A 16737-nucleotide genomic window follows, 5' to 3' on the forward strand; every position below is an offset into this window, starting at 1 on the left:
TACTGGTGGAGGAAAACGTTTCCTGACTCGCTCCACCAAAACACCCCAAAGTGGCTCAATAATATTTAGATCTGGTGACTGTGCAGGCCATGGGAGATGTTCAACTTCAATTTCATGTTCATCAAACCAATCTTTCACCAGTCTTGCTGTGTGTATTGGTGCATTGTCATCCTGATACACGGCACCGCCTTCAGGATACAATGTTTGAACCATTGGATGCACATGGTCCTCAAGAATGGTTCGGTAGTGCTTGGCAGTGACGCGCCCATCTAGCACAAGTATTGGGCCAAGTGAATGCCATGATATGGCAGCCCAAACCATCACTGATCCACCCCCATGCTTCACTCTGGGCATGCAACAGTCTGGGTGGTACGCTTCTTTGGGGCTTCTCCACACCATAACTCTCCTGGATGTGGGGAAAACAGTAAAGGTGGACTCATCAGAGTACAATACATGTTTCACATTGTCTCAGCCCAAGATTTGCGCTCTTTGCACCATTGAAACCGATGTTTGGCATTGGCATGAGTGACCAAAGGTTTGGCTATAGCAGCCCGGCCGTGTATATTGACCCTGTGGAGCTCCTGACGAACAGTTTTGGTGGAAACAGGAGAGTTGAGGAGCACATTTAATTCTGCCGTGATTTGGGCAGCCGTGGTTTTATGTTTTTTGGATACAATCCGGGTTAGCACCAGAACATCCCTTTCAGACAGCTTCCTCTTGCGTCCTCAGTTAATCCTGTTGGATGTGGTTTGTCCTTCTTGGTGGTATGCTGACATTACCCTGGATACCGTGGCTCTTGATACATCACAAAGACTTGCTGTCTTGGTCACAGATGCGCCAGCAAGACGTGCACCAACAATTTGTCCTCTTTTGAACTCTGGTATGTCACCCATAATGTTGTGTGCATTTCAATATTTTGAGCAAAACTGTGCTCCTACCCTGCTAATTGAACCTTCACACTCTGCTCTTACTGGTGCAATGTGCAATCAATGAAGACTGGTTACCAGGCTGGTCCAATTTAGCCATGAAACCTCCCACACTAAAATGACAGATGTTTCAGTTTCATTGTCCAACCCGTGTCTTAAATTGTAGTAAGATTAAGACGGGAAATGTTTGCAGTTTTGACGAAACTTTCAAATCTTGTTTTACCGTGATGCTTGCAACTGGCCCGTGACTAGTTAACGTGTACTATTGATTAGATTAATTATTACCTCAGATTATGAGACTTGCTTTAAAAGAGCATTAAAGTACAAGGAATAAAGTTACTGCATAACTTGTCATCAGAGCTGAAAAAGAAAACCAGTATATCTTGCCCAGCAGCTACTGATACACACTTCAGATATTTTTCCCCAATTTAAGCCTTATTTTAATGTGTAGGTCATCAGTGGAGCTCGATTTAGAACAGTCCAAGTCTGTAGGAGGCAAACCTTCTGCACAGCTAAAATTCAGGGCATGTAGATTAAACTTCCCAGGCATTCCCAACTCTGAGCACAGGGTACTTTCTTAAATTAACACTTCATTCACAAGTGTGACCTAAATGTTAAGCAAATGTATAAAAATAATCTTGACAAAATGAAATATGTATGAATTGTTTGGCTTACAGTGTGTGCAGATGCAATCAAACTCACCTGATGCCAATATTTAACAAGCTCTACTCTGGTAGCAGAATGACTTGGTTGTACCAGCCACAGTTGGAAATTTGTTGGAGTTTGTGATTGCTGGGAGTTCATGAAAGCTTCTTCTCTACAGCTGAACCTCTCACCTTGAAGTTCTTAATGACCTAGAAAGTTATTTTTTAGTTGAAATATTCTCAGCAGTTTTCTGCATGCTGCACTTTTCTTCTAAACATTGCTAACAAAAGAAGGCAGCGATTTAAAGGCCATGTCATCCTCTTTTACGGCAATGAGTTTGCTAAACCTCTTAAGAATTTCATTGCTGCAAAATAATCTGAAACTGTTTTAAACATGACTGTACAGTAGATGGCGCTATCCATTTAGTGAGTTGGCCTCTCAGCTCAGTTTCAGGTAGGAACCAATGAGCGAAGAACTTGAGCACTCGGAACAGAAGGCACGGACAGAACGGAAGTTTAGACGGTTTCTCTGGGTGAACTGTGACAGCATCGCATCAAATTAAATAAATATTTTTCCTCAGTGTTTTCCCAAATCCCCCTTTCCCTCACCCATGGCGTCCAACTCTAACATAGACATCGAGGGGGCGACCCAGCACCTCCGGGACATCTTGAGGCTCGATCGCCCGGGGAGCAGCGCCGGTAAGTGTGGGACTGCTGCACTGCTAGGCCGCACAGGCTAACGGAGGTTAGACCCCAGAGTTTACCTTGACAGAGTTTACCCAACAGCTGTTTCTTTAGCTGCTGACAGAAGACCATAGTGGAGGGAACAGTTTTAACATCAGTGAATATATCGTTTTTTTACCTTTTAAAGTCTGCGAAGAACCGTTTCTGCGTCGGCCTCACTGTTAGCTGCTAGCTTGTGTGTCAGTTATGATTTCAGGTAAAAATGAGCCCCTACTGCCAAAACATTTACTATGTGGGCCATTTTTTAAAATCTTATTTAAAAAATGTGTTCGGCATTTTCTTCGAATTATCTGCTGTTTAAACTCTGAATTTGTATGTAAATTATTCATAAGAAATAACTTAAAAATGTCTTGTAAACTCGTTCGGCCACCCTACGGAGTAAGCTAATTTCAGCCGCTTGTATCCGGGATCTCGTTCTTGGTCATGACCCAAAGTTCATGGCCATAGGTGAGGGTAGGAACGTAGACCGACCGGTAAATTGAGAGCTTCGCTTTTCGTCTCAGTTCTCTCTTCACCACAATGGCCCGGCACAGCGTCACCATTACTGCGGCAGCCGATCCGTCTGACTGCTCTTCCTGAAGCCGGGGTTCGACTATTGGCCGGACTCTCCTCCCCAATACCCTGGCGTAGGCCTTACCAGGGAGGCTGGGGAGTGTGATCCCCCTGTAGTTGGAACACACCCTCTGGTCACCCTTCTTATGTAGGGGGACCACCACCGCAGTCTGCCAGTCCAGAGGCACTGTCCCCGTCCGCCATGCAATGTTGAAGAGGCGTGTCAACCATGACAGCCCCACAACATCCAAAGACTTGAGGTACTCAGGGCGGATCTCATCCAAACCCGAAGCCCTGCCACCGTGGAGCTTTTTAACCACCTCGGTGACTTCAGCCTGGGTGATGAAAGAGTCCAATCCCGAGTCCCCAGCCTCTGTTTCCACCAGGGAATGCGTGATGGCAGGATTGAGGAGATCCTCGAAGTACTTTTTCCACCGCCCGATAATGTCCACAGTTGAGGTCAGCACTGCTTCCCCCTCCTGAGGCACCAGACGGTTTGCCAGAATCGCTTCAGGGCCAACCGGTAGTCCTTTTCCATGGCCTCACCGAACACTTCCCAGGTCCGGGTTTTTGCCTCTGCCACCGCCCTGGCCATGGCACGCTTGGCCTCACGGTATCCGTCAGCCACCTCAGGAGTCCCACAAGCCAACCACAGCCGATAGGACTCCATCTTCTGCTTGACAACGTCCCTTATTGCCGGTGTCCACCACCGGGTTCGGGGATTGCCGCCGCGACAGGCACCGCAGACCTTACGGCCGCAGCTACGGGTGGCAGCATCGAAAATAGATGTGAAGAACATGGTCAGCCCCTCTCTTCACCCGAGTGTCCAGAACATGCAGCCGAATGTCGACAACAAAGTCGATCCTCAACCTCTTGCCTATGGTGTCCTGGTGCCAAGTGCACTGATGGACACCCTTATGTTTGAACATGGTGTTCATTATGGACAATCCGTGACTAGCACAGAAGTCCAATAACAAAACACCGCTCGGATTCAGATGGGGGAGGCCATTCCTCCCGATCACGCCTCTCAAGGTGTCAATGTCTTTTCCCACGTGGGCGTTGAAGTCCCCCAGCAGAATAATGGAGTCCCTGAGAGGGGCACTATCCAGCACCCCCAACAGGGACGCCAAGAAGGCCGGGTACTCTGCACTACCACTCGGCCCGTAGGCTGAAATGATAGTCAGAGACGTCTCCCCAACCCGAAGGCGCAGGGATGCGACCCTCTCATCCACTGGGGTAAACCCGAACACTAAACGGCTGAGCTGGGGGGCGACAAGCAAACCCACCCCAGCCCGCCGCCTCTCCCCGTGGGCCACTCCAGAGTAGAAAAGAGTCCAACCCCTCTCGAGGAGATGGGTTCCAGAGCCCACGCTGTGCGTGGAGGCGAGCCGGACTATTTCTAGTCGATATCTCTCGACCTCCCGCACAAGGTCAGGCTCCTTCCCCCCCAGCGAGGTGACATTCCACGTCCCTAGAGCCAGCCTAAGCATCCGGGGATCAGGCTGCCGAGATCTCTTCGTCCGCCGCCCAATCCTCTTTGCACCGGTCCCTCATGGTTCCCCTTGCAGGTGGTGAGCCCACTGGGGGATGGCCTCGCATCTCTCGATCGGGTTTGGCCCGGCCAGGTCCCGCGTGGAGCAACCCAGCCACCAGGTGCTCTCCGATGAGTCCCGACCCCAGGCCTGGCTCCAGGGTGGGACCCCGGCTCCACCGTACCGGGCGACGTCACGTGCCTCGATTTTGCAGTCGTCATGAGGGATTCTTGAACCGCTCTTTGTCTGACCCGTCACCTAGAGCCTGTTTGCCATGGGAGACCCTACCAGGGGCATTTAGGCCTCAGACAACATAGCCTCTAGGATCATTCGAGCACTCAAACCCCTCCACCCCGTTAAGGTGGCAGTTCAAGGAGGGGGTAAAAGTATGAAATGACGAGCATAAACATCCAAAACAAACCTAAAAATGAAACGTCTGTTTCAAATGTCAGCCAGTATGGTTGTAGTGCCATAATCAATTAAAACATCCTCGACACATTTTTAAGTAACAGGCCAGGTTTGTATTTTAAGATCAGTTTAAAACTAACCACTGAAAACCTGACGGTGAACAAACCATTTGTTTTCATAAATGTTTTTTTAAAATTTGGTAGCAGGACTTCATTTGTCAATGAATAAACCATATGACACTAATCCCCATCCTAATTGTACAGATTCTGTAGAAGAAACAGATTCTGGATCATCTGCCAGTAATATTCAGACTCTGTTGCTGTCGTTTCTTTGGCTTAAGGTTTTTTACATAAATGATCACCTTGTGGAAATTTTCTTCTACTTTTTAACTTAAAAATACAGCAGCACCTTTCTCACAATTTGGAGGTAAATAAAAATTATGGCAGATTGGATTGCTGTGTATTTTAAACAAGTTTGTATTTAAGTATTTTAAACTGTTACAGTAATATTTTGTCCATGGGGAATGTGAAAAAAATAGCAGTGAACTTTCAGCAAGCCTCCAATAGGGTTGGATCAGAACTTTCTATGAGCTTTCATATCCAGTCACGATGGACAGACTCCAGAAACATCCGGTCGCTTTGCTGCCTTCCCTTTTCTTCAGTAAACGTAGCTTTCTCTGGCTTCCTCAGATGTACAGTCAAATAACGATCAGAGAAACCTCTCGTTCAACGGAGAGCTGAACGGCTTACTGGGAGCTGGACTGCTGGGAAGCAGCATGGCCGAATCCACCAGACCCATCTCCACTGACGGCAGCATCCAGGAGAGTCAGAGGATGTGAGTGTAACGAGCTGTGATCACGATTAAACTATTTTCTTAGAGTATGTGTACAGATATGAAAGTTAGTCAAACGAAAGGGATGTTCTCTTTTTGTAGCTGCCTGACTGGTGACGATGGGAGCACCTGTATCCCCATCACCTCAAACAACGTTGAGATTGTGGCGAGCCAAGATTCTGGCATCAACAGCAAGGCACGGGGCAGCAACAAGGTGAGAAACCAAATCGTGTGTGGAGTTGCTTGAAAGGTTTGTTAGCTGTAAATGGATCAGAACATTCATCTGTCATAAATTCTGTTGTGCTCATGAGTAAATTGTATTTAATGATTTGACAGAAAGTTCATTTTTGTTGTGGACAGATGGTTCTCATTTGTGTCTGAATTAACCTTTTTGTTCAGGTTAAAATTCAGCCTGTCGCTAAATATGACTGGGAGCACAAGTATTACTATGGCAGACTGATCGCCGTGTCCAACTCCTTCCTGGCGTACGCCATCAGAGGTGAGTCTCAAAGAACACATTTCAGTTATTTTCCTTATAAAAAAACCAAATGTCAGCCAGGTTTGATTTACCAATGAAGGCAAATACACATGAAAGGACTTTAATGTCCGTAAATCGGTCAGTCTCATTGGTTATCCAAATGAAAAAGCTTCATCCCTCATCGATAAAGTTCTTTTTAAATCTGAACTGAAACCTTTAAGTAAACCTTCCCACTGAGTCTGGTATCCCATGTCTAACGGAGTAAAGGCTTTTTTCTTGATATTCTCACTAGAAGAACTGAATGGAATCCCATCTAAAGAAGTGCATGTTGTTCTTGACTTATGACCTCTATAACTGACCCTATGTCTATCCTTGTTTAGCAAGTATTTTTCTTCATGGATCCGGGTTCTTTAATGGTTTTTCTGTTTGTTTGTGTCTTTGTTCTTAAAATAAACCTTGTTTAGGAGCCAACAACCACGCTATGATTCGGGTTCTGAGTTTGGACTTTAGTGAGCGCTCCTTACTGAAGGGGTTCACCGGGGCCGTCACGGATCTGGCCTTTGCCCACCTCGACTCCTCTCTGTTGGGTTGTGTGGACGAGGCCGGCAACCTGGTGGTCTGGCAGCTCACACTCACTGGAAGCAAAATACTGTATCCTGACATTAGGAAGGAGCAGAAAATGCCTTGTTGATTGATGCAACACCTTAGTCAAGCCAAAACCTGTATTTACTATTGCACAAACTTTAATCTTCACTCTTGCTTTGATATTTGCCTCGTTTTCCTTTTGTACAGTTTTCTTTAACCCAGATTCAAACAGGGATCAGATAGTGGTTCATATTCAGCGGCCAGAAGACACTCCACTGAACTCCCATAGACGCCTCATCTGGTGCCCATTCATCATGGATGAAAGCGACGAGAACCAGGACGACATCAGCCAGACTTTGGCTCTTCTACATGAAGACAGGGTATATGTGCTGTACACCCAACTGAAAATATTTCTCTGACACTACAGATTTAGAAAATTCTCTTACATAAGCCTATAAAAATCTGCAAACTTTTTGTGGTTTAAAAAAAATAAACATCTCACTTCAAATTTTACTAATTTCTCGTGTTTGTTTCAACTTTCTCTCTTCTAGGCTGAGGTCTGGGATCTGGAAGTTCTGAGAGCCAATAACAGCAGTTGGCCTGTTGATGCCACAGAACTCAAAGATGGCCTCATCACAGTCAAAGGTCACACCCAGGTATCTGGATTTTATATTTCTGTTATTTCACTCTGTACCATTGAGATGTAGCGTCTGTTCTTCCAGGGAGTCCAGGCGCAGGGGCGGTGTAAACACAAAGAAACTGATTCCAGTTAAAGTTGCATTAGGTAGAAAGGAATAGAGTAAAGGTTTTAAATGTACATTCAGGGGTAAGGTCATTTTTACTGTGCTATCACCATGATCTCGTTCCTGATGATTATGGCCTGACCTTCTGTACACAGTTTGAGTGTCTCCAAGTGGTCAGATTAGCTGATTAATGACCGAATAGGTTACCCTTCCCTCCTGCTGGAGTTACTTCAAGCATTCGGTATGCTGAGGGGATAAATCTTAAAAACTGCAGTTGCATGCATGTGGAGTATATATGGTGTCTCGGGTTGCAAGACTCAAACCTATAGTGCAGTAGTTAGAAATGAAAAGTTTAGACCTTAGAGTTTCTTTGGAGGATTTTTAAAGGCTTTTGCTTTGGATGATATTTTTTTGGTCAATAAGGTTGACAAATATGGTTCTGCATCCGGTAAAGGGTTGTAACGGCAAGGCCGGTGGGTTGGGTAGATGCCTCTTTTTAAGACATTTTGCTTGTATCTAACAATAAAGAAAATATTTTTATTCCACAGGACTTACAAGGTTTTTTTTAATGAAGTTTCTTTTAAATATTCAGAGTTTCTTTCTTGGATGGATTATAGTCTGTATGTTTACAGGGATGTTTCTTAACTAAATGTGTTTGAGTAAAATAAAGCAGCCGTATTGTTCAGGAGTCTGTTGCTGCTGCCCTTCCTGGGTGGGTTGTAATTGTCCTTAATATGTCTGGAATACATCAGGAACCACTTGCCACCTGAAAGTGCCTGTTGTCCAACCTAGGCGAGGGCGATCTGGACTTTAAAAAACAATACGATAGTCGCTCCTCCCTATTCCAAACAGTTTGTTTACGCAGTGAAAACTGTAAAATCCAACCTTCTAGACATTAGAAGAATGTTTTTTTGTTGCATAGTTTCTGCTACATCTGATAAGTTCTTCACATTCAGTACATTTCATGTTGTTGTTAAATGTGTGCTCCTGCAGAGAGTCAGTGAAGGTGCTCTGTCACCTGATGGAACCGTGTTAGCCACAGCGAGCCATGACGGATACATCAAGTTCTGGCAGATCTACATAGAAGGCGGACAAGACATGCCCAGGTAGGAGAGTGGGATCCCTGACTTTCATTAATGTGTTGCTTGTTTTTAGCATCGTCACTTCTGTTTACGTCTTTGCTCTGTCGTTTAGATGTCTTCATGAATTACGGCCTCATGGAGGACGTCCGCTCTCCTGTCTTCTCTTCTGTGACAACCACAAGCGGCAGGATCCAGAGTCAGTTCCTTCACAGTTTGACTCAAACCCCCTCGTATGGGGTGTGCCGTTTGGATTTATACTCATGTTTTGTTCATCTTTATCCCCTTCTGTTTGAAGGGTTCCTTTCTGGAGGTTTCTGATAACTGGAGCAGACCAGAACCAGGAGTTAAAGATGTGGTGCACGGTCTCCTGGACTTGCTTGCAGACCATCAGGTAATGTAAAAAAGAATAGTATGGATAAAGTGATGTGGTTGAAAATGCACCATTTAAGCAGCTGGGCACGTGCTTTTGCAAATGTTTGGTGTGTATCCACTGCAAACCACAGATGTTTGATAAGAAGAGAGATTTGCTTCATTTGCTCCTTTTGGCTCCAAAAAACTGGAAAATACCGTAATTTGCAAAGCTTGTGTGGTCTAAAATTATACATAAAGAAAGAACATATTTGGCCCACCATGCAACGTCTTTAAAATATATCAGACTTCTTTTCCTTGAGCAGCTCTCAGGAGTAATTGCTACAGATATGAGACTGACGCTATTAATCTCTTCTTTCGATCCTTTCACACTGATGCTAACCATAGTCTGTCTTCTTCTTCTAGGTTTTCTCCAGATCCATTCAACTCTATGGTTCTGCCAAGTCTCAAGGCCAGTTTAGATCTTTCTGCTGAATACTTGATCCTCACTGATGTGCAGAGAAAGGTGAGTGGTGCAGTGTTTGGTGTGTTTTAATTCATATGGATCAAACAGGGAGGATTAGCAGTTAGCACTGTTGCCTCACAGCAAGAATGTCCTAAACTAATAACTGGGACCATATGAGGCTGTTATGTGGATATTTTATGGCTTACCTGTGCATTCAGGCATGTTTCGACTGTAAAAACCAGAACTCTTATTCCCCCTGGAAGTTTAATTAATCCTGGCCCGGTTTTTTGTTGGTGTTTCCGCTGCTGAGTCTAAAACATTGCTGAGAAAGTAACTCCTCCCACCGCAGCAGTGTTGACCATAATCTCACTCACTAAGTCATGTTTTAAAGCCGTAAAACTATAATCAGTATTATAACTATGATCCAGTCACAGTGACCAGGTGTGCTGATTTGAACTTTTATGTTCTATTGCTTTTAAGGCAGCAGCGGTCGGTGGTCTAACCATAACTTGTGATCATGTGACAGTGACTACACTATGAAGGTGTATTATAATCAAGTTTGCAATGTTCACAGATATTTCATAAATCAAGCATGAGAGATGTGCAGCAGCAGTGGCCAATTTCTAAAAGAAATCTTTCAGTGATCTGCAGAAGATGTTTTAATTTCAGAACAAAAATGGTTTAAACCTTAAAAATATCACGTTGAATGAAGGATTTATTTCATTTTACCACTGACAGCTGGAAACAGACATCTTCGATTTAAAAATCGGTTACAGTTAAAGTTCACATAAAATTTGAGCTTTTAACTATTTTGATCTGATCCGACTCAGTTATAAGGTTGAAAGACAAACCTCCACCAATTCAAGATGCTTTGTGGTGTCGGTCCTAAAAACGGCTGTTCAGATATTCCTGTGTAGTTAAAAAACGACTTCCTCCCAATCAGGAACTTATTCTGGGGTAAATTTCTCCAAGGGTAACATGCAGCAGAAACTCAGGACGGATGGAAGGATTTGTGGGTTGTTGATGGACTGTTTGTCTCTGAACCAGCCTGTTTCTGTGCCTTATAGTTCATTCATCTTGTCCTCCTTCAGGTCCTTTATGTGATGGAGCTGCGGCAGGATCTAGGGAAGGGGAAAGCCAGCTTCACGGCCGTGTCGGAGTTCCTGCTTACCCACCCTGTGCTCAGCTTCGGGGTACGAGACGTCACCCACAGCCGACTGAGACACACCGAGGTCCTCACAGCGGAAGAGGAGAGCGAGAGCATGTCGACAGGTACTTACTGGGCACATTCCCAATCCCATCAGGCTTGTCTTCATCCTGTTTGGAGCTGGAATTCCTAATTCCTCTAAATGGAAATGGAAACTGAAATGTCACCTGTGGTTTTCTCCTCTAAATTATTATCTATTCCTTAAGAACATCTGAATGAAATATAAATGGTCGTAGAACAGTTCGGTTTAGCTAACGTACTAGACAACATGAATATTATAGATTAATTCATGTTGCTGTAAACAGGTTCTGTTCTCTTTCAACATTTGAAGCGTCATACTGAGGGTGAGACCCTGAGGCACCTCAGTTTGAAGGGATGGCTAACACTGTCCTTCTTATTTTCAATTCACACACACAGAATGGAGCTAAGATGTATAGCAAGAAGATTCAACTGGCCCTAAAGTGTTTTGCTCCAAACTGTTCTTGTTAAAGTAAAGAATACACTTAACACTTAATGGTTCTGATGTAACCCAGCTTTCCTTCTTTCTCCTCTAGAGGGCACTCAGGGACCTGCAGAGTCCAAATCTGGAATCCAAATTAAACTCTACTGCGTCCACACAAAGTAAGTTTTCTCTTGTCTGTTGTCAGGGTGCTGTTAACAACGTTGGGTGAAACACAATAACCCAGAATTTTTAAGTAAATGTGCCTGTATTCAAATGCTTAAAAGATATTAGTTTATGTTTTTAAATCTAAAACAGGTAATAGTGACTATTTCTTATAAAACCTATAGTGTTTTTGAAGCAGTGACCAACTTTCACTGCATCAGTCTGTTGTCCCAGTATTTCCCACTGGATGCTGATCACAACAGTTCACAAATAATAAATATGTAGGAAGTAGCAGCAGATTTTGGCATCTGTATGTTTTCAGTTTCCGCTCTTGCCCTGTAGTTCTGAAAGAAAACATCTGTGACAGCCTTTTGCTGAAATTAGCCACTTTTGTCTGGACATTTTCTCCATCTGCTCCTGTTTCCACTGTAGCAGACTCAGGTGTCACCCTGAAATAATTCATTTAGTGAAATTGTGTTGTCGTCATGCTAAGAATCTCAGCTCTGAAGTGCTTGGGTGAATAACAACCACATAGTAAGTCTCTGGTTGTAGCCAGTCTTTACATTGAACAAGGTTTAATCAGAGTTGAAATTAATTAGTTGTTTGCATGTTTTTGTTTTTAGGAGTTTGCAAGACGTCCAGATCTGGTTTCAGCCCAACATGGGTTTCAACACGTCAGGTTTTCTTCCGCACTCTGAGTCCCAAGATGGTTTTGGTAAGTTAATGCTGTAAAGTAAACTTTAGTTATATCTACTGATGCAGTAGATGAGTTTTAGTCCAAGTCCAGCTCTTTCATCGTAAGAATGAGACAACTATAGGTTTATTGTATCTGAATTGGACCATTACTTCTGGATCCCTTTCAGTGTGTTGTGTTGATATTTTCTTTTCTGAATGAAAATTATTCAAAGTTTAGACCAGAAATCTGAATTCCTAAAATTCTGAAGCTGCTCTAAATTTCCTGTTTGTAGTGCAGGATTGTCCTCCTTACAATGAATGAGGTTGCCATGCAGAAATTGGAAAATGCCTTCCCTATGACTAGCTTGGTATATGAAAGTAAAATAAGCAGCTGAAGAACTTGAATAAAGATAAAGAAGGAGTGAGGAAAATCAGGCTTTCGAGCATTTAACCTCTGAAACCTCTTAATTGAGGCAAAAAACAATAATTCAGCCACAATTAAGCAAGATTCTTGCTGTTGGAAACCTGCTAATGCAAAAAAACAAAAACATTTATACAATAATGATCTCATATGTTGTGTTTGTTGTTCCCAGCAGGGTTTTCAGACCAGAGCTCCGACAAGGACTCTGGAAGTGGCTCACAGACTGACCTGAGAAAGATCCACTCGTTTCCTGCTCCTTCTGACTTCCTGTCTAACTCGGGATCCGCTAGCGGCCCGATGCCCAAGCTGATGACTCCTGATGCCTTCATGACACCAAGCACTTCGGTATTGATTTTTTTATGGTCTAATAAAAGGAAAAAACAAAACTTGTAGGAGTTTTCTGGTATGTATTAGGCAGGGTTTATTTGTCACCCAGCAGTATGATGAATCTTTTGTAACTCTTTAGGTACCTGCATCTCCTGGTAGCAGCGCCAGCAGTCTGACTATTGTTACAGCCATCAGCAGCAACTCTGATTCAAACAGGTGAGCTTTTCTGTGATTGGATGTATAAAAGGAGATCAAAAACATTATTATTGTAGACAAATGAGTTGAGAAATATCTAAAACAATATCTGCAAGTAATGTTCTACCCAGTGCAATAATGTGATCTTTACAGGTAGACCTCTTAAAAGCGCAGATCCCTTCCTGCATGTTTTCCTTTAGCTACTTTTATACCTGCTCCTATGCAGATTTAGCTAACGTCCAATTAATAATTATTTGCTTGTCTTCGTTTCTCCCAGAGCTATAGACGATGTCAGTCAGAGTCCCAGCAGAGGAGACAACTGCAGCAGTAGTTTGGGACTCAGCCCAAGAGCTTCTTCTGCAGTGCTGTTGCCTGGACTCGAGAACCTGCAGGTAAGATGTAACCCAGACTAGGAATTAGTAGAAAATTCCTGGTATAAAGTGGCATTTTTTTTAACAGTTCCTGTCAGGTCTCTCTTTCTGGACTTAATCTTAGAATGTTATAATGTACGGTATTATGCAGAATAGGAACATATCGAGTCCAAACGTTTTACCTGTGACATAAATTATGTTGTTTATCTATCTTACTGATGATCAATTAAAAAGATTTTCAAAGTTTTATACATTTTTTATAAGCAAATACATTCATATCTTCTGACCTGCTGGATACCAACTTCACCACCAGATCCTGGCTAATGGTGACCCAGTCTTATTGTCTTAGTGCTTGAAGTTGGTCCCAGTCCGTTAGCTTCTGTTTCTCCACGTGCTTCTTGAGAACCGAGCAGGGTTCAGATCTGCAGGGCTCCCAGATCATAGGTCCAACATTTCAGTGTCAGAACTTTGAACCACTTTATCACTTCAGCCTTGTGACATGGTCCTCCTTAATGCTGGAAAATTCACAGATCATCAACCACAGTTTGTGAATCTTTGGAACAACTTCTACTTGTTGGAATGTTTTTGATACCACTTTTTAATCCATGGCAGTGTTCTCTGGTCCAATTGGTAGAAACTCTCTACCTTGGATGAGAAGCAGCCCCACAGTTGGATTGCATCTTGGTGGTAGCGCTCACCTTTCTAAGAATTTCAGTCTGTTCTAGCTGTTTTCCTTGTCCAAAACCCTTCATCTCACTGCAGCATGGTTTGGTACCGCATTCTGGACCCTCTGGGACATCCTGAAGCCTTCCCTCTGTGTCTGAACATCTGAGTTTTTTCAGCAGCTTCATTCTCATAGCACATCTCTTCATCTCATGCCGTTTTCTGGCAAAGTATCGATGGTGCCTCTTTACCACTAGATGTGTTCTGTGAAAGGCCCAAAGTTGTGAGGTGGGTAGAAGTAAGCCCCCCTACGTTACCTCCTGACTAGCTAAATAAGACGGTCACACACTGTGTCCACCTGTGATTCTAGAGGTGCCTCATCTTCGCCGGTTTATGAAAAGGAGCTGATGACTCAAAGAACATGTCCTCCATCAGTCGGCTACTTGGATCCATAGTGATTCATAGTTTGTTACCCTAAAGTACATCTATTAATTTTTTGGGGATAAACTACTCTGCTTTGCACAGAAATCTAAAAGTATACAGGTCCTTCTCAAAATATCATTTGAAATCCAAAAATATCCTTTACTCTGAGCAGTCACACTAAAAGTTCTGATACTTGAAAATGAAACAATTATGCATAATTGATTAGCTGTTTATCTTGATGCTCACTGCAGTCTCAAAGATACAGTCATAACAAAACATGTATGCCATCTAATAAATACTGTTTTACAAATTCTGCAGCTTCAGTTCATTACAGGTCCTTCTCAAAATATTAGCATATTGTGATAAAGTTCATTATTTTCCATAATGTCATGATGAAAATGTAACATTCATATATTTTAGATTCATTGCACACTAACTGAAATATTTCAGGTCTTTTATTGTCTTAATACGGATGATTTTGGCATACAGCTCATGAAAACCCAAAATTCCTATCTCACAAAATTAGCATATTTCATCCAACCAATAAAAGAAAAGTGTTTTTAATACAAAAAACGTCAACCTTCAAATAATCATGTACAGTTATGCACTCAATACTTGGTCGGGAATCCTTTTGCAGAAATGACTGCTTCAATGTGGCGTGGCATGGAGGCAATCAGCCTGTGGCACTGCTGAGGTCTTATGGAGGCCCAGGATGCTTCGATAGCGGCCTTTAGCTCATCCAGAGTGTTGGGTCTTGAGTCTCTCAACGTTCTCTTCACAATATCCCACAGATTCTCTATGGGGTTCAGGTCAGGAGAGTTGGCAGGCCAATTGAGCACAGTGATACCATGGTCAGTAAACCATTTACCAGTGGTTTTGGCACTGTGAGCAGGTGCCAGGTCGTGCTGAAAAATGAAATCTTCATCTCCATAAAGCTTTTCAGCAGATGGAAGCATGAAGTGCTCCAAAATCTCCTGATAGCTAGCTGCATTGACCCTGCCCTTGATAAAACACAGTGGACCAACACCAGCAGCTGACACGGCACCCCAGACCATCACTGACTGTGGGTACTTGACACTGGACTTCTGGCATTTTGGCATTTCCTTCTCCCCAGTCTTCCTCCAGACTCTGGCACCTTGATTTCCGAATGACATGCAGAATTTGCTTTCATCTGAAAAAAGTACTTTGGACCACTGAGCAACAGTCCAGTGCTGCTTCTCTGTAGCCCAGGTCAGGCGCTTCTGCCGCTGTTTCTGGTTTAAAAGTGGCTTGACCTGGGGAATGCGGCACCTGTAGCCCATTTCCTGCACACGCCTGTGCACGGTGGCTCTGGATGTTTCTACTCCAGACTCAGTCCACTGCTTCCACAGGTCCCCCAAGGTCTGGAATCGGCCCTTCTCCACAATCTTCCTCAGGGTCCGGTCACCTCTTCTCGTTGTGCAGCGTTTTCTGCCACACTTTTTCCTTCCCACAGACTTCCCACTGAGGTGCCTTGATACAGCACTCTGGGAACAGCCTATTCGTTCAGAAATGTCTTTCTGTGTCTTACCCTCTTGCTTGAGGGTGTCAATAGTGGCCTTCTGGACAGCAGTCAGGTCGGCAGTCTTACCCATGATTGGGGTTTTGAGTGATGAACCAGGCTGGGAGTTTTAAAGGCCTCAGGAATCTTTTGCAGGTGTTTAGAGTTAACTCGTTGATTCAGATGATTAGGTTCATAGCTCATTTAGAGACCCTTTTAATGATATGCTAATTTTGTGAGATAGGAATTTTGGGTTTTCATGAGCTGTATGCCAAAATCATCCGTATTAAGACAATAAAAGACCTGAAATATTTCAGTTAGTGTGCAATGAATATAAAATATATGAATGTTAAATTTTCATCATGACATTATGGAAAATAATGAACTTTATCACGATATGCTAATATTTTGAGAAGGACCTGTAATGAACTGAAGCTGCAGAATTTGTAAAACAGTATTTATTAGATGGCATACATGTTTTGTTATGACTGTATCTTTGAGACTGCAGTGAGCATCAAGATAAACAGCTAATCAATTATGCATAATTGTTTCATTTTCAAGTATCAGAACTTTTAGTGTGACTGCTCAGAGTAAAGGATATTTTTGGATTTCAAATGATTCAGTCTGTCTCCATTTCCAGGCTCTGGCACCCAGCGGCCCTCTGGTTCTTGACTCCCCTCAGGTCCCAGATTCTCCCCTGCTGCCTCCCTTAGCCTCCCCGACCAGGGCCCGCTCTCCAGACGTCATCTCCTCCGCCTCCACGGTGATGTCCCAGGACATGCCGGAGATCGCCACGCAGACCCTGCAGCTTCAGCGGGGTCACGGCTTGGAAGCCTTGCCTCTTCCTGCTCTTCAGACAGACAGCATGGCCTCTGCTGCCTGTGCTTTGCACCTACTGACGTCTCCACGCGCTGCCAACAACAACGGGTACGAGCAGCGATTCTTTAACGGTCGCATCTCTATCTGCACTAGCTATCTTTACCAACCTGTACA

The 16737-nt window shown here is 43.7% G+C and overlaps 1 protein-coding gene across 3 annotated transcripts in view; it reads left to right on the forward strand.

Annotated features, from left to right (window-relative positions):
• The first annotated feature begins 1995 nt into the window (after nt 1-1995).
• Nucleotides 1996-16737, forward strand: part of edc4 (enhancer of mRNA decapping 4) — a 31636-nt gene continuing 16894 nt past the window's right edge. Inside the window, exons 1-18 of one of the 3 annotated variants that reach the window (XM_047346611.1) lie at nt 1996-2269; nt 5496-5640; nt 5740-5851; nt 6037-6136; nt 6580-6766; nt 6933-7080; nt 7252-7356; nt 8437-8549; nt 8638-8721; nt 8821-8916; nt 9300-9399; nt 10431-10611; nt 11101-11167; nt 11774-11865; nt 12419-12591; nt 12713-12789; nt 13046-13160; nt 16427-16671. In XM_047346611.1, coding sequence (XP_047202567.1) covers nt 2182-2269; nt 5496-5640; nt 5740-5851; nt 6037-6136; nt 6580-6766; nt 6933-7080; nt 7252-7356; nt 8437-8549; nt 8638-8721; nt 8821-8916; nt 9300-9399; nt 10431-10611; nt 11101-11167; nt 11774-11865; nt 12419-12591; nt 12713-12789; nt 13046-13160; nt 16427-16671 — 2228 coding nt within the window. In that variant the 5' untranslated portion in view covers nt 1996-2181. Of the gene's footprint in view, nt 2270-5495; nt 5641-5739; nt 5852-6036; nt 6137-6579; nt 6767-6932; nt 7081-7251; nt 7357-8436; nt 8550-8637; nt 8722-8820; nt 8917-9299; nt 9400-10430; nt 10612-11100; nt 11168-11773; nt 11866-12418; nt 12592-12712; nt 12790-13045; nt 13161-16384; nt 16672-16737 lie in introns of all 3 variants that reach the window. The other 2 variants (XM_047346602.1, XM_047346593.1) reach the window with 2 other exon arrangements.

This window comes from Girardinichthys multiradiatus, chromosome 2 (assembly GCF_021462225.1).
Source record: "Girardinichthys multiradiatus isolate DD_20200921_A chromosome 2, DD_fGirMul_XY1, whole genome shotgun sequence".
NCBI lineage: Eukaryota > Metazoa > Chordata > Actinopteri > Cyprinodontiformes > Goodeidae > Girardinichthys > Girardinichthys multiradiatus.